The following is a 20,065-nucleotide window of genomic DNA, read 5'->3' as shown; positions in this document are numbered from 1 at the left end:
AAAATAATAGTTTGGCAACTCTGTGTTTTTTACAAGCTTTAGCAGAAAATTCCGGCTTTTTGCCAGCAGATTTGCGTTTTAAAATTGTCGGGATAAGGCAGTCCTTTTAGTTTTTATGTGAATGTCTCCTTCTATTTTGTTTGTATATGTTGTTTTTGCAACAAATTTGTTTAGTAATGACTATTTTTTGTTTAGTTATAGATTCGATAATTCACGTATTAAAAAAACATGGCTGCGCGAAATAGTGGTGACGCACGTGCTAACGTTAAACAAGAAAATGATATGACAAAAGTTCAATTTGAAACTTCGGAAGAAGTAGATGTCTCTCCCACATTTGATTCCATGAACCTAAGAGAAGATTTAATTCGTGGAATTTATGCTTATGGTAAGAAATTCAACTAAATAGTGGAAAATGGTCGTTTTTTTATGGGTATTGATAAAATATACTACAATGGAAAAAGTGTTCGCCTAGTTGCTGGCGAATTTCACAAAAAAGCCTTTTATAATATAGCCAATAAATATGATATGCATTAAATACCTACTATGCTACAACTGTCAACCAATATGTTTTCTGTGTTATTTTACCTCAACATGTGTGACTGGTTTTATGGGAGCTCTCTTAGCATCATCCGCCTGTTTAAATGGCTGGTACTAACATAAATGCGGAAAGGGCAAAATTAACAAAAGAAGATTAGGTAATAGTAAAAAAAATTTTGCCAAAATTTGACGGACAACATTAATAGAGCTCCGCTCTATGGCCTAAACATAGGGTAACATTTGTGATACCGTCTCGATTAACTTATTAATTCTTATTATTGGCAGTGTCTAAAAATTAAACTGCCTTTTAGTATTGGGCTCAGTAAGAGTTTGTACTGTTTATTGCGTCTTACATATTAGTACTGCAACATGGAAGCACTGTTAATTAAACCAGTAGCCCTAAGTCAAGTGTTCTTAACAATACACCAAGCAGGTTTTAATAATTGTTAAACTGAAATAAAGCATTTATTTAAAAATTGGGCCCATTACATAAACATTTGAAATTTTTTTACGTATTTAAACCTTTTTCAAACCAGTTAAATTATAAAATAGCAATGGTTTATGTGGCTATACTTCAAACCTGATATTTGTTTTATTAATATTTTTACAGGATTTGAGAAGCCTTCTGCAATTCAACAAAGAGCAATAAAACAAATTATGAAAGGAAAGGATGTTATCGCCCAGTATGTTATTTTATTGTAAAAAACTTTTACAAATATACACTTTTTTGAATAACAAATTTGTGAAATTATTCTTCAATTTTTGAAGTTTTAGTAAAGAAAATGCAAGCACAATAAAGTTATCATTTTATTAAAGTTTTTAAAACAAGTTTGTTAAAATTAATTTTATTTTAAGAGCACAGTCAGGAACTGGTAAAACTGCCACTTTCTCAATTTCTGTTCTTCAAATGATTGACACTCAACTTCGTGATACACAAGCCTTGGTTTTATCCCCCACTAGAGAATTGGCTCAGCAAATTCAAAAAGTATGATAAAGTCGACTTAAGCTTAATCACATTATTCTTTATTAAAAAAATTTAAATTAAAGTTTAAAAATCTGTTTTAACGTTATACCAATATGTTAAAATTTGCTTAAAATTTTTTAGAGTTTTTGACACAATTTAATAATATATTTCCAAATGCCTTAAAAATGAAAAAAGGTCTATTTGTTGTACCTATTTGTATTAGGTGCAACCATATAATCACAATTAAAATGCAGCATGCATGGTAGTAACTGACTAGTTATTATAAATTAAGCAAAAGTTTAATTTAGGAAAATTAGTTGATAGCTCGCCTCTAAGTCAGTATTTCAATTGTCAAAATATAGATTTAACTTTTGTCCTATATTTGCATGCTATTATATACTTGCACACCGCAAAAAGCAGATTTGTTTATTTTTTAGACCTATAAGTTAAACATATAACACATGTTAAAATAAATTTCACAAAAAAATCATTTTTTTAAATTTTAACATATTTATAGCTTATATACATTCTTTTTTTTATATTTTTTAAGTTACTAAACAATAAAAATATTTTTAAGTTATTAAGCTCTATTATTATTTTTCAAGGTTATTCTTGCACTTGGGGACTACATGTCAGTGCAGTGCCATGCTTGTATTGGGGGAACAAACGTTGGAGAGGATATTAGAAAGTTGGATTATGGACAACATATTGTCTCAGGGACACCAGGCCGAGTGTTTGGTAAGTTTAATAGGGCTTTAGCCAACAAATTCTAAAGTCTTAAAAAATAAATTTATTTGTTAACATAAAATTAAGATTTTAATAAAAAAACGTCGCTTTAGGTGGGCCTACATTTTTTTGTTTTTAATTAACCTTTTAAAATTGCGTTTTTACACATTGGCTTGTTTTTTTAATTTTATTTTAAATGTGATAAGTTTTTTTTTTCCTGTTACTACTTTAAAAATTTACAATTTGTACTTAAATCTGTATTTTAATTACCAAATTTTGTGTTTTTGTTTAATTTTTTGTTAGTCATTTTTGTGTTTTATTGTCAGATATGATCCGAAGACGAAGTTTAAGAACCCGCTCAATTAAAATGTTAATCCTGGATGAGTCAGATGAGATGCTCAATAAAGGATTCAAGGAACAAATTTATGATGTGTATCGATATTTGCCACCTGCTATTCAGGTTAATTTACAACTCTTATTTTTTGCACCAAATACACAACTGATTTAAAGTTTGTTGGAATCACTTGTACTTTACGATTCTTAGTTCTAATTTTTTTCAAAGGATGTGAAGTACAAGTGATCCAATGTTTTTTTTTTGTATTTTATTGACTTTGTTTTACCTAAAAAAATAATTTCCTTCTTTTTCAATTTAATTTAATTTTTTTTTCTCAATTAGGTTGTGTTGTTGAGTGCCACTCTACCCCATGAGATTCTTGAAATGACAAACAAGTTTATGACCGATCCGATTCGTATTCTTGTCAAACGTGATGAATTGACACTTGAGGGCATCAAACAATTTTTTGTAGCTATCGAGAAAGAAGAGTGGAAGTTTGATACATTGTGTGATCTTTATGACACGCTCATTATTACACAGGCTGTCATCTTTTGTAATACTAAGAGAAAGGTTAATATTTAATTTATACTATTCCTTGGCATTTGTGGTTGAAATGGTAAAAACATTTTGTATAAAAAATACTTAAAACAGTTGTGGAAACATACTTGGTTGGACAATTGTGGACAGAAACTTTTACTTGTGTTGTTAGGTTGATTGGCTTACTGAAAAGATGAGGGAAGCAAATTTCACAGTTTCAGCCATGCATGGAGACATGCCACAAAAAGAGAGAACAGAAATTATGAAACACTTCAGATCAGGGCAAAGGTATTTCCTTGACAATTTTCGTATTTTCATAACAATTTTTGTGTGTGTCAATTTTAATCTTTATTATTTTGTTTTTAACAGTCGTGTGCTTATATCAACTGATGTGTGGGCTCGAGGTTTAGATGTTCCTCAAGTTTCGCTTATTATCAACTATGATCTTCCAAACAACAGAGAACTCTACATTCACAGAACTGGAAGGTAAACATAACTTTTAAGTTTTTTTTAGACTATTCTAAAATAAACAATAAAATTTTTGCTGAGTATTTTTTAATGTTTTTATTTTTTTAAAGATCTGGTCGATTCGGGCGTAAGGGTGTTGCAATTAGTTTTGTAAAAAATGATGACATCAGAATTTTAAGGGATATCGAGCAGTATTACTCTACTCAAATTGATGAAATGCCAATGAATGGTAAGCTTACTATACAATTTTAATTGCTATGAATAAAATCAACAATAGAATATGATATTTAGGGATTACAATTACATTTAACCCTATTAGATGAAGTAAGTTATATATATTATTTCAAAGATAACCTTAATCATTTAGTTTAACTTTAATTTTTCGGGGGTTGTGTCAACTGCACGAACTTTCTATGTTCCCTTTTTTCAAAGTAGTAAATGACATTAATAATCTGGGTTATTCGAAAAGGCTTTATATAAATATTTTTAAACTTTAATTAAATTTCTGATTTTTCCCCTTTTTAGTGGCTGATCTTATTCCAGAATGATTTGTTGGGCTTGAAAACAATGAAGTAGCAGAAAGCTTCTGAGAATTTGTTTTTACATTGTCAGTGCTTTTTTATGTAAATAAAATCATTTTTGTACAGTAACCTTGAGTTTAACTTTCAACTACTTAATACAGCTTAAATATTCTTTCTTTAGTTTATAAAAAATTTATTATATGCAAAATATTATACAGTGAAAAAAAAAGCTTTAACAAAATGTTACAAATTAAACATCTTCCTCCTCCTCTTCTTCCATTTCTTCCATGTCCTCAGCTGCTGCCATCGCTTCATCTTGTGCAGCTTTAAGTGCTGCTTCCTCCTCCACAGTCGGATCTTCTGCTTCTGTAATTTCAGCACCACTTGGATATTCTTTTTGCATTGGTGGTGGGGGAACTGGGCTGTAGTTTTGAGAACCATATTTGTGGCCATACCCAATGTACACGTTCTCAAATTTTCTGAAGTAAAGTAGGCAATAAAAATATTGTGTAAAATCAAGAGGGTAGAGTGTTGTACTAAACTTAAAGTTAAGGTATCTTAGCCAACAAACGTTTAAAGCTAGGTATACGCTCATAACACTGTGGTAAAATATAAACTCGAGCCGAAGGTTGTATTGTTTTGTGCAAATTAACCTAAGTACAGAAAGTACTGATTGACTGGCAACCAAATTTATGTACTTGTTTCTGGCAAAAGTGTATATATACATTCTTTAACACGTAATAATATATTTAAAATAAACTTACTTTCCATTGCAATAAGCTGCTGCACCGGGCCACAAGTTTGACTTAAGTACAGCTATAGCATATTGGGGTATAAGATTAGAAGTTAACTTGCATGTCCATGGAGGCATGTTGTCAATCTCCGAATCTTCAGAAAGGGGAGTAAGCAAAGGAGGTCCAACCTCTGGTTCTGGTTCATCAGGTTCTTCCCGCTCCTCTTCATCTTCTTCTTCTTCAAATTCATCCTAAAAAAGTCGATAACATTATATATTTTAATTTAATTATTGCCAAAATATTGTAACATTGTTGATTATTAAAAAAAGAATATAAGTTCAACCTCATTCTTTTGTACTGGGTTAAACCAGATACTTCTTCCTTGCGGTAAAATGTGTTGTACATGATGCACCCAATTGGACAACGAAGTGTCAATCAAGTCTCTAAGGGGGATTCCCTCAAAGTCTGGGCTTTCAACAAAGTCTGTGCGACCCTCACCCTCCTCTTCTTCCTCCTCTTCGTCATCAAACTGATAATATCCAAGTGGACTTACCTACAACAGTAATTAAGTTGTTACATAAAAAAGTACATTTTTAAATTTGAAATATATTACTATTTGTTGGATTAGAGAAGTAATGTATATACTAAACAACTAAATTTAAAATGAGTAACAGCACTTTAAAGTTTAATGCTGTTGCATTTAAAAACACTGTGTTAATTAATAAACAACTTTAATAAATAAACCTCAGTCTAGCCAGTAGAGCCCAGGAAGTATGTTAAATTGAAAAATAAGTAATTATTACAATTTACAAGACCAGATTTAGGTGAAACAGAATTTATATCACCTGGGTTCCAGCTGAAATTCTTGCTATTTGTGCTCGTAGATAATTCGCCTCGTTGCCAGGAAAGGGTGGATAGCTTACAACTGGTGCCTCGAGAGATCCAGTAAACAATTTTTTAATTTTGCGACTAGCTCCAATTTGTGCTGGGGTCACCAACGGTAATTTTATCCAGGGTTTTCCTAAAAACGGATACAAACACCAAAATATTTAGTAATTATGAATCGTTTTGCTGGCAGCATGGTGTATTGGTTAGAAAACTTGTTTTACAACATAAGGTCATTTAATTTCCACTGCTTTTATATTGTAGTGCTCTCAAATGCCATAAATGATACGAACTTCTGGCATGTCAAAAAACTGGTTTGTTAGTTGATTATCTGGTAAAATGTTAGATATTATCCAAACCTGCCTAAGGCAATTTGAAACTGGGTCGATAAAGGAAGCTTTAGACTGGGTCGGTGAATGTTTTTTCTATTTTCAGGTGGTAAAGTAGGTTTTTCCACATCAAGGATAAAGTTATATAAAATTATAATGTTTACTTTTGACAATAATTTGGTCCATGCAAAACACATAACAAAAATTTTTACCTGGTTCATTACAAACAAAGTAGATGAATTTGTTAGCTCCTGCTCTGTTTTCCTCTTTAGGAATTACAACTGGTGGTTTGTAATCTGGTTTGGGCATGTCATCTTCTTCTCCTCCTTCACCTTCCTCCTCATCTTCATCTTTTTCCTCTTCTTTTTCTTCCTCCTATTAATGGATAAAAGGTTGGTAAATAATATTTATACAAAAGTACATAAATTTATCATAAATAAATTAGTAACTACCTTCTCCTCTTCCTCTTCTTCTTCTTCCTCTCCTTCTCTGTATTGGACTTCTGCAACTAAGTAGTTTGATTCTGTTCCAAGAATTTTCCCTAAAAGCATTTAAATGGAAAATGATTTTTATGCATTTTAGATTTTATTTAATTTTTAAACCAAACAAAAAATTACCCCAGAATCTAACAGTTTGAAGGGGATAAGTATCCACAAGGTGTTTAAGTGAAAGAAAGATCCGATACATTTCCTCTTTTCCCAATCCTACTCCAGCTTGCTCAAAAAAGAAGCCGAGCTCCATGACATTTGGAAGAGGCGTCTCAACTTCTTCTTCAGCTTCCTAAGATTTTATGGTTTTAATGAGCCTAGTGAAAATTCTAAATATTCCATATTGTGTAATTAAAGCTTAGAACTTTTACATTTGCTTAAAAACCAGTAGATGAAATTGAAATATAACACACAAAATTTAACCTTTACAAAAAGTAAAAAGGCAAATCAAAATATACCATTTCTGCATCTGCATCTCCTGATTTTTCAAATAAGGATTTTTGCTTTTCAGCAAGATGAAACTCAGTACTTGGTTCAAATTCATCCCTGACTGTATCAACATTGGAGACAAACTTTTCCCGTTTAATCTGTTTACTAACATCTTCAAATATGTCTACAACATTTGTAGGTCGCTCATCCAAAACCTTTGTTAAAATACTCGATAGGTGATCGTACCTGAAATTTGTTAAAATATGATTTTGTCATATTTTATTAATGTTAAGTTGAAAAAGGTAACAACTTTATTTTGGATAATAAATGTTTCTCAATTTCTTCATTAAGATGTTGTGCTTGAATTTACTTATAAACGATATGAAAAGGCCATCTGTTTAAACTCAAGTTGCATTTCCAGTATTAATAAGCATAGGTGCATGTTGTCTGATATTTAACCCAACATTTGGTGTCCATCTAACTTTTTTGCATACTTTTATCCTCAATATAAAAGCCAAGTTTATTGCCTAAACATAGTGTCCAACTTAGTCCTAGTCCCAATCTTGAGTTGTCTTTGTAGATTTATAATTATTGCAGATTTGTATATTTATAATTATTTTTATTTAATAATCTATTTGTTTTAGGCTTGACAGTAGTTTGTACCAGTAATTTTTTTTTATATCTTTATCCTTGATGTGGGAAAGTCGAATTCGCGACTTAAACATAGAGTAACATCAGTTACTCTGACCCAGTCTCAAGTTGCCTGTGGCAGTTTGGAATATTATAGATTATAATTGCCCGATAATTATACTGCTGATAAAGTGCTGGCTTAGCAGGAGTTCATACCGTTAATAGCGCCTTACTTAAGGGTGCTACAGTATGAAATCAGTGGGGATTGAACCAACGACCTCAAGTGTAGTGTAGCAAGTGATCTTACCACTACACCACGCTGCCGGTAATAATGTCCTTCTTAAGGTTACTCTGACATCGACATGGTATGGATGCGCAAAAATACACTTACAAATTTGTGTTTGATTTTGTGCTAGTCTGTAGCATGTAGGCTTTTGCATTTTGAATTTCAAGTTCACGTTGGTTGTTTGGTATATTAAGCGTTTCATTAGCATCTACAGCTGCCATGCCTTAGTTTTGTTTATACAGCTAAAATACTTTTAACAATGAACAAGTTCAGCAGCTGTAAATAACATTAAAATATATTACAACGTTTTATTTTAAAAATATGCGTTAAGCTAAATTTTAATTGAATATCTTTTTGATTAGCACATTAACGTGCATACAGTACATTTCGCCATGAAACCCGAAGCTTACTGTAGTTGGATAGTCGTTAGAATGTAAAATAAACAAAACTGTTTCTATGGTAACGACAGACATTAACCGCCACTAGTAGCGATAAAGAATTATTTTTTAATTTAATTAATCAGCGTAATTGGTTAGCAACTAAATGCATGATTAAAAAAAATATTGAAAAACGCTAAAAAGACAGAAAATGGGTCAAAAAGATTCATTAGTCTCAGCTCTACAAACTACCAAACGATTACCTAAAGAGGATATTGCATTACTAGGATGAGGTAGAAGTTTCACTGCAAAAAAATCGGCTGCATATTTTGCAATAGTGCAATAAGAAATCTGCCCTCATAATTATTTTTTTATTCCAAATTAAATTATTAATAAAAAGCCTAAATATTAATGACAATACTGTTAAATGCCCTCTCTTCTAGTGCTAAGTGGCCATGCACTGAGGGTATTTAGCATAAGACTATTTGTACTGATTGAACTATTCTTGCTTTATTAAAGTTGACCCCGCTTTTAGTCGCACACATGAATGAACAATTTTATTTCGTTCACACACAAACACATTCGTTCATTGACAGTTTCTACAAAATAAATCAGCTATAGTCAATAATGCTATAGAAAAATAAGCGATCACAATATAACTAATTGTTACCACATAATAAAAACATAATACAGAGAATATCGAAGTCAAAACACATCTTACCGACACGTTTAGCAAGCCACTTATACAATGGATACAAAGGTCAACTTGTGTAATCGTGGTTAATTCAAGCAATCTGTAATTAGCAATTGAAAAGGTAAGGTAAAGAAAAAGGCTGTAATAGCAAAGCCCTATTAGGCACATTAACAATAAAAGGCATAAATACCTAATAAATGGCAGATATTGGCTCATGAAAATATACGTCACAGACGATAAAACTACCCAATAAGTTCCTGATAAAGGTAAAAGAGATATTTAGTACAAAACATAAACACAGAATAACTTAATAATAATGCAAAATGTAATTACCAGAAAATTCACAAGCCCGAATTATGGATCAAAAAACGTACGTATCAGTTCACTACTCCAAATAGTCTCACAGTAGGAAAGGTAGTAATTACATATAACACTTTAAATCACTTTTAAATAGCCTATCAGTCTAGAACGATAAAAATAATAGCCATGAAATTACGGTAAGTATTAAAAAACCTTACCTGATTATAAAACCTCAGGGTTGCCAAATGTAACAAATATAAAACGCATATTTAACACTCCCCCCAAATATGAACGAAAGAAAGGAGTACATATTTACAAAAACACATATGCGTTTAAACACAAAAGTCATTCAGCGCCGCTTTAAAGCGACTCAACAGCCCCTTTACTGGGACTGTTCTCTTCCTGGACCTCCTCCGGATCCTCGTTTACCAGAATCTCGACTCGAACTCTAGGATCATCATCAGGGCAGTCACCCTCACTGCTATCATCATCTTCCGCTGCTTCTCGATCACAGGAAACACTCTTCTTGGACTCGGCCAGAAGGCACAGCTTTGCAATAGGCCTTTTTATGTAGGAATTTTGCGTTCGTAACTGAACTGCTCGTACAACACCATGTTTGTCAGGATAGACTTCTACCACTCTACCTAGTGGCCACTGTGAACGCGGCATCGTGTTGTCGATTACCAGAACAATATCATTGTATTGAAAATTTCTTCGTCCAAAAAGCCACTTGCTTCGATGATTTATTGTAGGTAAGTATTCACTAACAAACCTTTTCCAGAAATTATCAGCTAAAAATTGTATTTGCTTCCACCGTTGCACAGCATAGGAATCCTTCTCGGAGGAACAAACTATTGGCAAATTTCTGTCTGGATTTACCATCAGCAGATCATTGGGAGTTATCGGTTTTTGACTTCCCGGCACAAACGAAACTGGAGTAAGTGGCCTTGAATTGATAATTGCTTCCACTTCCACAAACAAAGATGACAACGTCTCATCAGTATGTGATTTTCCTATTTGTGTGGATGTCAAAACACGTCGTACAGACCGAATAAGCCTCTCCCAAGCTCCACCAAAGTGGCTGGCTCCAGGTGGGTTAAAGTGCCAAATCAAATGACTTTGTTCATACTCTTTGCCACCAGACATCTTGTTCCAAGATGCAACAGCTTCTCGTAACACTCTTTCAGCTCCAACAAAATTCGTACCATTGTCGGAATACATATGCGATACAGAACCCCTTCTTAGCATAAAACGACGAAAACACATAATAAAGGAATCCGTTGTCAGATCATAGGCGACTTCCAAATGTATTGCACGTGACGTCATACACGTAAATATGACTCCCCATCGTTTAATTGAACTGCGTCCCCTTTGAACCGCAATGGGACCAAAACAATCAACACCCGTATGAGTGAAAGGTGGTTCACCCACTTGGACTCTCGCAGGCGGCAAATCCGCCATGTACTGCTGCCCAGGCCTCCCAAACCTCCTACGACAATGAAGGCAGTTATCTAAGACGTAGCGGATGGCAGAACTGCCATTTTCAATCCAGTATCTTTGACGTAAAGCACAGCCAGTGTGATTCAATCCAGCGTGGCCAGTCTCACAATGGTATTTCATGACAATAAGTCTTGTCAAATTTGAGTCTCTAGGAAGAATAGCAGGGTGCCTTTGTTCATAAGGGATTGGAGCTGAATCCAGTCTACCCCCTACTCGAATAACCCCATCTTGTATTATTGGAGAACACTTTCTCAAAGACAAAGGCATAGTCTTTGCATCTCGAATCTTGATATCTCTGTTCATCATGGCAGAGTAACATCGACGTTGAACATACTTCACCAGTGAAAGCTCAGCTTTATCCAGCTCCAGCTTAGAAATTGAACTCAAATTTATTGAACCGGCTCTTCTTTCATGACAACGATCCAACAGAAATTGGCAGGCTCTAGTCAACCACACTGTAGACTTCAACAGAGCATGCAAAGAAGAGTAACGGTTGATCAAACAATCCATAGGAGCCAACAGCTCAACCCCCACTTGACATAAAACTTCAGATCTAATGACACCACCATCAGTAAATGCATCAACTGTACTTGCCATTCGTTCAGGCCAAGCATCTGAACTAAGCTTTAAGAATGATGGACCAGACAACCAGATTCCTGACTTAAGAAATGACACAGCTGTCATGCCACGTGATGCTTGATCTGCCGGGTTCAACTTTCCTGGCACAAATCTCCATGCATTTATGTCAGTTGTTTCTTCAATTTCGCTTAACCGGTGAGCGAAAAATATCTTGAATCTCTTCTTGCTGTTACGAATGCAATGTAACACCGCTTGTGAGTCACACCAAAAGGTTGTATCACAGTCGTCTAATTTCATCTCACGTTTTAGAAAACTGTGCATTCGAGCAGCAACCACAGCAGCCATTAACTCCAAGCGTGGAATTGTTAGCACATTGCGCTGTGCTAAGTAAGACTTTCCCATTAGAAATGAACAGAACACATTTCCCTCAACATCAATCAACCTGAAATAAGACACAGCGCCATAACCATCACTAGAGGCATCAGAGAAAACATGTAGCTCCCGCCTGGTAACTTCTATGTCATTATTTGGTTTAACACACCGTTCCAGACTAACTTTATCTAAATTGGGTAATTGAAGAAGCCATTTTTCCCATCCTGTAGCTTCTTGCTCACCAATCGGGTCGTCCCATCCAAGGTTCTGATCCACAAGATCCCGCAAAATAATTTTTGCTTCCAACGTCACAGGCGCCACAAAGCCTAATGGATCAAACAGTGAGTTTAATGTTGATAAAATTCCACGACGTGTGTAGCTGTTCTCCTTTAACTGAACCTTGAACTTAAAGGCATCATCCTGAACATTCCAGTTCACTCCAAGGATTCTTTCATCCATATCATGCTCTAGCTCCCGTTCACTAGGACTAGTTACTCTATCATCCACTGGAATGGAATTCAACACTGAAGAACTATTCGATATGAACTTGGTTAACTCAAACCCAGCACGTTGAAGCATTTCTCTTAACCCTTTAACAAGTTGTATTGCCTCGTTCTCGTCCTTCATCAAAATCAGACAATCATCGACATAAAAGCTATGCCTCACAGCATCAGCTACATCATGTTTATAAAGTGAGCCAAAATCCTTTGCGCTCTGCAACAAACTAAAAGCTGCTATACAGGGTGAGCTTCTGCTTCCAAAAATATGCACCAACATACGATGAGGGACTGGCTCCTTGCTAATGTCCCCATTCGGCCACCAAAGAAAGCGAAACACATCACAATCTTTCTTGCTTACACAGACCTGGTGAAACATTTGGCGAATGTCACCAGCAATAGCAATTCTATCACGATGAAACCTCAACAGCACGCCAACTAAAGAATTTATCAAGTCCGGTCCTTGCATAAGTTCATCATTAAACGATACACCGTGGCACACTGCCGCACAGTCAAAAACTATTCTAAGCTTCTCTGGTTTGTGCGGGTTCACTACTGATTCAATATAAATTTACCGAACATAAATAACAAAAATATTTGAAAATTCAAATATTCAAATTTTTATTAGTAAAAAGTAAGTTTATTAAAAATTAAAAAAGGATAAACGGTTATTAATTGATTTTGCTAATTGTTACTACGATGTTCGAAGGCGCATTTACGGTCTAAACCATAGTCCATGGACTATGCCTAAACACAGAGTTGCGTTGGTTTCCCCGACCTAGTCGTGAGTTGAAGTTTGAAACATTACTGTGGATGATCGACAACTGCTGATTGTTTGGTCTGATAAGAAAGTGTACCTTTTCTAGCGCCTTACTCAAGGACGCTACGACATGGAAGCAGTTGGGGTCGAATCCAGACCGGCAAGTTGTGAGGCTAAGTGTTGTAACCATCACACAACGTTGCTTGTGCAAGTTTCCTTTAGTACTTTTAACATGGCATGTAAAAAACTTCTAATTTTTGTTAGCACTGATTTTTAGCATTAAAAAATTGCAATAAATATATTTGAAAATTTAAGTTTCCGCATAAATTTATTTAAATATAATTTAAATACCCACAACAAGTTTACAATTTTAATTCGTGATTTAAATGTGTTGAACAGATATAAAGCGGAACAAATTTTATTGCATTTTAATTACTTGAATGATTGCAAAGATCAAGCTATTGTAAACTATCTTGATACAAAATTACATATAGGCTCGTAGAGTATTTCAAGCGTATTTGCACCATTAGTTTAAAAATACAACAATTTGCGTATTTAATACGACTACGACTGTATTTTATAATGCGGCAACTTGTTTTTGTATTTTGTGAATTGTTTTTTTATCAAGGGAGCACAAATCAAAATTCATAATTGTCCCAGTCATGGAAAAGTTGCCAGTTTTTTGTAAAATTGAAGTTACCTATCAAACCAAAAAAAAGATTAAGCAACGTTGCGATTATAAAACTTTAATCCTAGCATTGGTGATAAACTAATATTTGACTTATTTTTTGCGTATACATTTATCTTTAAGGTGGAAAGGTCGACTTTACAGTCTATACATTGGGTAACATATGTTACCTAACCCAAGTCTTGATTTGCTTAGGTATTTTGCCAAATAATCAAGGTATTTTGCCAAATAATCAAACTGCCTGCTTGGTTTTGGGCTTAGCAGGAGTTTGTACTGTTTAGCACCATACTCAAGGGCACTACGACAAACACCTTATTTAATTTTTGATGTAAAAAAAAAAACGCTTACTTTTTTAACTTTATTCTGGTCTGTGATATTTGATAATAAAGTTTGGAGTTTTTGTAACTGTTGAAAAATTTCTTCGGTTAAACTTGGATTAAAACTTTTTTCTGGGCCTGTTGTTACCGTGACTAAAGAATGAATTTTCTCGGGTCTGTAACAAAATAGTCATTTTAATAATTTTGCTTTTCAATTAAAAATGAATATTGATTATTTAAACTTACACTGGTTGTGGCGACTCGTAAGTTTCTTTTGGTCTGTTTAATTTTTTATTTTGTTGTACCTCTACAAATTCGTTGTTTCCATTCTCCCTAAAATTAAAGGAAATTAAAATCAAATGATTTTATAAAAGTTTTTTATAAAAATTAGAAAATAATTTGTACATTTTTTGATACCCGTCTGATTCTGATGATGAATTGTCAGTTACATTTATTAACTTTTCACTAAAAATAAAATGTTCAAAGTTGAAAAAAAAAAAAAATAATTGACTTAAATAATTTTAATTCATTAAAAATAGTAAAAGAAGACAGTAATATCTTTAAAAGCTTGTCGGTAAGTTAACAAGATTGAGATACTTATTAAAGAAAAAAATTTTAGTCAACAAAAAAATTTACCTATCCTCAACGGAACACACAGATGAACTATCACTAGTATCATAATCTGGTTGTATTAAAGTCGAACGGGAACCTAGTTTACCAGTACCTAAAATTTAAGAATTTGTTATATTCATACTTTCATTGTTTATAAAGTGTTTACTACAGGTCTGGGCTGACTTTGCAGGTTAAACATAGGCTAAACATAAGTTAACCCAAACCAGGCCAAATTGCCTAAGGCAGTTTTGGATATTAAGCATTTTGTCAGATAAATATTTTGCCAGTTGGTTTTTAGTTTGGCAAAGAATTGGTAAAGTGGAAATCAAATCAATAAACACATGTTATTATATTAAGTGAAGTATTTTAACCACTATACTATGACACGTGGCAAGCTTTTTTGTTCTTACCTTCATTATTATGTTTTGTAGGTTGACTGAATTTTGTTTCTTCCTTGTCAGTTTCATCAAAACCTAAAAACAAGTTTAAACAAATCCTAAAACTGTTTCTGTTGAAAAACATTTACAGACAAAATTAAACTTACTATCACTGGATAAGCTATCTGAAGAATCATCTTTTATCACTAAAAAAAATGATGAAATTAAATTTTAATTCCTGAGTTTCTAAAAATTTTGAAATCACCTTTTCTAACTTTGGAAATTGGAGCTCTTTTTTCTGAAACAGTTTGTTTCTTTTTTTGATTTAAACCTTGTTGATTTCTATAAATTATATTTTCAAGGTAAAAATAAAAAAATTAAGTAAAATTAAATACCTACACATTTATTTAAACAAAAACCTTAATTGTTCTTTTTTTTCTGATTTATTATGCGGATTTTTTAAAGTTTTGATGTGAAGTTTTACACCACTTGAGGTCACTCTTGTTTTCTTGTCTCTATGTTTTTTTGGTTCTAGTAAAAAAATAATTGCATCAACTTCAAAAATAATTTTAAGTTTTAATGTTAACCTTAATTGGTAAAAAAAGTTTTTTCTCCTTTATTTAACCTTTGATAAAGCTGATATATTTCGTAAAAAATTTTATAAACCTTTTAATGACGAAGAATTGCCAGTTGATATGGTATCATTAAAAACATTCTTTTTTCTTTTTTCCTTCTTTTTCTTTTTACCCGAATCACTATCAGATTGTGATGTCATCATTTGATCACTTCCGGATGACATGGTTCGGCGCTTTTTGGGTTTTTGTTCCATTTTTTGTTTATATTGATTGATCTCTAAGGAATGTTTTCTAAAATAAATTGTTTAATAATAATCATTTTTTTAATTAGCAATTTAAATTCATAAAAACCCTCTCACTTTTCCCTTTTTCTTTTTTCTTCATGCTTGGATGATTTCTTGGGCACAGGGGTCTCAGATCTGTTTTATGTTTTAAATTTCAATTAAATAAAGTCAAATTAAAACAACAGCACATTTTTAACAATATTTCACTTTAAACCTCTTTTCCTTTTTACTAGGTTCCTTTTTTTTAAGTTGTTTAATATCTATACTTTCTTCCCTTGAAAACAAACTTGGTGATCCAGATTTTTCAATCTTTATCTAAAATAATTTAAAACTAAATTAAATTTGCAAAACATTAAATTAGTTTTAAGACTGTTTGAGTTGTTTAATAACTTCAAAGTAATTAAACTTACTTTTAATTTATTAGGTTTTTCCTTTTGCTTTTTTTCGATGCTTGAAAAATGTGGAGATGGCACTAAATCTGTAATCTAAAAGTGTTTGGCAATAATTGTAAAAAATTTAAAAGTGTTAAATAATTTCGTTACAAAGAATAACAAAGGGCCAACAAACTAACTTTCGTCTTTTTTTTTCGATCTGCTGAATCGAAATCAGTTACGCTATTTCGTCTTTTATCACCATGTTTTGACTTGACAGATTTGGATTCAGATTTATGAATTTTCTCCGTTGGTTTCGCCCTGTTTTCAACTTCGTCAAAACCTTTAAATAACTTTTTTTGTCAGAAATAACAGTTAAAAATTTAAATTTATTGCTTAGTTATAAAACTTTTATTATTTTGTATATTTAATTTTTAATTTTTTTTTTAAATCCTGTTTAAAACATTTTGTTTTAAGTCATACAATAAACAAAGTAATCAGTTTACGATAGTTTTTTTCTTTTGCTGAAGACATTTTTTGTTTTTCCTCACTTTTTCTTTCCTAGATAAAAAGTTTTGTTATATATATATATAAATTTATTTTAGTAAACACACTTACTAGATTTTTTCTATGACTTTTCTTTTCTTTAATTTGATGAATTTCTTCGTTTTTAACCACTCCTAAAATATGATTAAATTGATTAAATACATTTCTTTTAACAAATTAAAATTAAATTTTTTTGAAAATATAAAAATTAGTTCTTCATACCACCAGCTTTTAACAATTTCTTCTTAAATTCTTCTGATGGGTTTGTAAAAGTTAACATTTCAACTCTTGTGTGATTTACAGGGGGCATGTTCTCCATATGTAAGAACATATCATAGTGAAATCTAACTGTTTTCGGTTCCGACTACAGTTAAAATAGAGTATATTATGAAAACTTACTAAATTTATAGTTATTGTTAACATAAGAAGGTTATTAATATATATTTACTAAATAGGTACCAAACTATCTATCAAATATCCTTAAATGGTAAAATAAAAAAGTATATTTTAACCTTGTTTTTAAAATGAATGTCCACAAGAATATTAAACCCAGCATAACCACTTTGTTTTACTTCATATGGGGGTTGTTTTACAACAACTTTTGGAATTTCAAATGACTCGTGTAGCCAAAAAACAACCTTTAAAACAAAATTAGGTATTGGTTTCTAATATTGTATAACTCCATTCATGTTGTAATACAGAACATTTTTAAATAATGTAGCTTAGTGGTATATATTAGATTACATTAATTTACAAGGTTAGAAAAATGAGGGATACAGTTTAAGTTGAAATAAACATATCGCATAAGTTAATATAGACATTTTTAAAACAACCACCCAATCCCATTCAGTCATCCACCCTGTTGCCTGTGCCAACTTTTCTACCTTAGTAACTAAAGCAATGCAGTTACCTTTTCAATAAAATTTTCAATAGCAATCCCGTCCGGTCCTCTTACAAATACCATCCAATCATGAGTATGTCCACTTAAACTGGGAATATCTTTTGCTTGTGCCACGTGACCCAACTCCAACTTGACTACAATTTGACAGTAACCTGACATTTTAACTATGTTTGGCGTGTAATTACTAGAAAAAAGTTAGATAAAGCTTCTCATGTCTGGAATATTTATCTGATAATTTTTTTACCGCCCTGGTCCTCAATGTTCTGCCGCAGTCTGGCAGTGTTAAGGGGATTTTACATTAGGTCAACTTTGTTTACAACTTGGTTAAGGTAAGCACTTATTATAACTTTGTATGTACTAGATATAGCAAATTAAGGTTCATTCTATAATTAATCAGCAAATAAATTTAAAGCATAAATACTGGTAAATTTTAATAATTAATGTTCTAACATGCAAAACTAACACGAGACTTGGTCGTGAAAACTAATATTTCATTATAGGCCAAAATTTCCATTTCGAGGATAAATCAATGTCAAAATTTGCGAAGCGAAATAGCAAGTAATCATTTTGTTACGTCATAAAGTGTTGCAAAAAAGGGTCGCCTGAAAATGAGGGAATGGAAATTGAAGGAACGGAAAATGAAGGAACGGAAAATGAAGGAACCGGAAAATGAAGGAACGGAAAATGAAGGAACCGGAAAATGAAGGAACGGAAAATGAAGGAACCGGAAAATGAAGGAACGGAAAATGAAGGAACCGGAAAATGAAGGAACGGAAAATGAAGGAACGGAAAAAGAAGAAACCGGAAAATAAAGGAACGGAATATAAAGGAAACGGAAAATGAAGGAACGGAAAATAAAGGAAACGGAAAATGAAGGAACCGGAAAATGAAGGAAAGCAAAAAAGGAACGGCGGAATTTAGAATTATGGAATGGCGGAATTACGGCGTTTTAACTTCACGAAAATAAATAGATGGAGACACGTTGTCCACTAACAAAAAACCCGCTGACATAGCATTTTGAGGATATCGACCCAAGGGAATAATTGAACAAAGAGTTTTGTAAAAAAAAACTTGCGTAAAAATCTTAAAATGCATTTATCATTCGTCCAGTTGTAACAATATGGTCCGAAAGAAGTATTTAGAGAAAGTGATAATAAAATTTTTTTATTAAAGCTTGTGTGTACGAATTTTGCTAAGTTCTAAGTTTCAATTTAGACACGTTTATTTTAACAATTAATTATCAATTAACAATGTTACGTATATTTATTATTTTAAGCTTTAATTTTATTATAGATATTACATTAATATTTATGCTTTTATTACGCAAAATTATAGTTTAAATTTTATATAGATATATTTTTTAAATGAAAAAGACGTTACAGCTCCGATTTTCGTACTCAGACTAAACTAAAACAAGTTAAAACCTAAAAAAGTTGTGTTTAAAGTATATAAAAAAAAGTAATCGTTAGCTACTGGGTTATTGTAACTAAAAAAAACATAAATACTTATAACTTTAATGCGCAGTTTGCCTTAAAGTTCTTGCAATATATAATGCATGTTCCCAAACAAACTCATGCGTCATTTAAGTATTTTAAATTATTAAATTACATCTAAGAGTAATATTTTTAAATATGGAATTTTATAAAATTAAAAAAGGAAGAGGAAATATTTATGTTGGCTGTCAAAATGAAAAATTTGCTTATAAATCCAACGGTACGTCTACTGGAATTGTATATTTGCAATGTATTTACCGACATTGTCCAGGAAGAGGAAAAATTGAAAATAATTTTTTGTATATCTGTAAGTTAAATATTTATTAGTATTTTATTAAGTTCTATTTTCTTTATACGTTAAATTGATCTCGTTGGGTTTTTAGCTTTCAGTATTAGTTACTGTCTGTTGTTCGTAGGCTAAACAATGTGTAGGCTACTGATTACCGCTTAAACATAAACTATATAAGAATTTAACAAAATGCCACACTAATAATTAAGTAAAATAATAAATTTACTACGTGTTAAAATTTAAAAATGTTTTTTTAATAAGATTGAACACTGCGATCACGATTCTAGTCTTGAAATTGAACAACTAAAATTAAAAGCGAAATGTCGTAAAAGAGCACAACAAGACACATCAGGATCAACTTTAAAACACATTTTTGAAGAAGTAGCCGATGAGTCTTCGGTGGGTGCTACATGTTCTTTTACTGACATAGAAAGTTCAATGTTGAAGAGAAGAAGAAAGTCGTTGCCATCTCTTCCACAAACTATAAGTGAAATCGATTTTGCTTTGCGGCGCTATGAAATCGATAATTTTGATGACGGCTACACTTTTTATAGAGGAGAAGTTCGTAACGACAATGGAGGTTATGCTTTTATTTTTGTAAGCGATGTTCAGTTACAAATGTTGTCATCATCAGTACACATATACATGGATGGTACATTTAAGAC

General features: G+C 32.2%; 4 protein-coding genes across 5 annotated transcripts; 1 reads left to right on the top strand and 3 right to left on the bottom strand.

The window, feature by feature from the left end:
* Nucleotides 1-199: 199 nt before the first annotated feature.
* Nucleotides 200-4,235, top strand: LOC145753682 (eukaryotic initiation factor 4A-III). Its single transcript, XM_082570104.1, has 10 exons — nt 200-385; nt 1,148-1,220; nt 1,393-1,522; nt 2,107-2,239; nt 2,554-2,687; nt 2,904-3,131; nt 3,271-3,386; nt 3,468-3,584; nt 3,677-3,795; nt 4,092-4,235. Exons 1-10 carry the CDS (start codon nt 229-231, stop codon nt 4,112-4,114), a joined length of 1,230 nt encoding a protein of 409 aa, XP_082426230.1. The 5' UTR covers nt 200-228; the 3' UTR covers nt 4,115-4,235.
* Nucleotides 4,236-4,248: 13 nt separating this feature from the next.
* Nucleotides 4,249-8,140, bottom strand: LOC145753681 (radial spoke head protein 4 homolog A-like). Its single transcript, XM_082570103.1, has 9 exons — nt 7,974-8,140; nt 6,982-7,198; nt 6,653-6,815; nt 6,488-6,576; nt 6,248-6,410; nt 5,667-5,842; nt 5,165-5,374; nt 4,852-5,072; nt 4,249-4,566 (listed from the first exon to the last, which is right to left on the bottom strand). The coding sequence occupies exons 1-9, from the start codon at nt 8,087-8,089 to the stop codon at nt 4,338-4,340; spliced, it is 1,584 nt and encodes a 527-aa protein (XP_082426229.1). The 5' UTR covers nt 8,090-8,140; the 3' UTR covers nt 4,249-4,337.
* A 1,459-nt stretch (nt 8,141-9,599) lies between these two features.
* LOC145753465 (uncharacterized) lies at nt 9,600-12,656 on the bottom strand. The gene has a single exon (XM_082569875.1). The coding sequence runs from the start codon at nt 12,654-12,656 to the stop codon at nt 9,600-9,602; it is 3,057 nt and encodes a 1,018-aa protein (XP_082426001.1).
* Nucleotides 12,657-12,892: 236 nt separating this feature from the next.
* On the bottom strand, nt 12,893-17,915 carry LOC145752186 (uncharacterized). 2 transcript variants are annotated; one of them, XM_082568413.1, is made up of 19 exons: nt 17,628-17,915; nt 17,230-17,355; nt 16,940-17,081; nt 16,790-16,851; nt 16,678-16,732; nt 16,372-16,514; nt 16,211-16,285; nt 16,015-16,115; nt 15,876-15,935; nt 15,608-15,807; nt 15,361-15,472; nt 15,207-15,283; nt 15,109-15,147; nt 14,975-15,037; nt 14,589-14,676; nt 14,358-14,417; nt 14,199-14,285; nt 13,984-14,128; nt 12,893-13,647 (listed from the first exon to the last, which is right to left on the bottom strand). In XM_082568413.1, the coding sequence occupies exons 1-19, from the start codon at nt 17,775-17,777 to the stop codon at nt 13,525-13,527; spliced, it is 1,908 nt and encodes a 635-aa protein (XP_082424539.1). In that variant the 5' UTR covers nt 17,778-17,915; the 3' UTR covers nt 12,893-13,524. The 2 variants fall into 2 exon arrangements, with proteins under 2 accessions (XP_082424539.1, XP_082424540.1); XM_082568414.1 differs by having other exon boundaries at nt 14,370-14,417.
* Nucleotides 17,916-20,065: the final 2,150 nt, after the last annotated feature.

This window comes from Corella eumyota, chromosome 5 (assembly GCF_963082875.1).
Source record: "Corella eumyota chromosome 5, kaCorEumy4.1, whole genome shotgun sequence".
Lineage (NCBI taxonomy): Eukaryota > Metazoa > Chordata > Ascidiacea > Phlebobranchia > Corellidae > Corella > Corella eumyota.
This window is presented reverse-complemented; position numbering and strand designations above follow the sequence as displayed.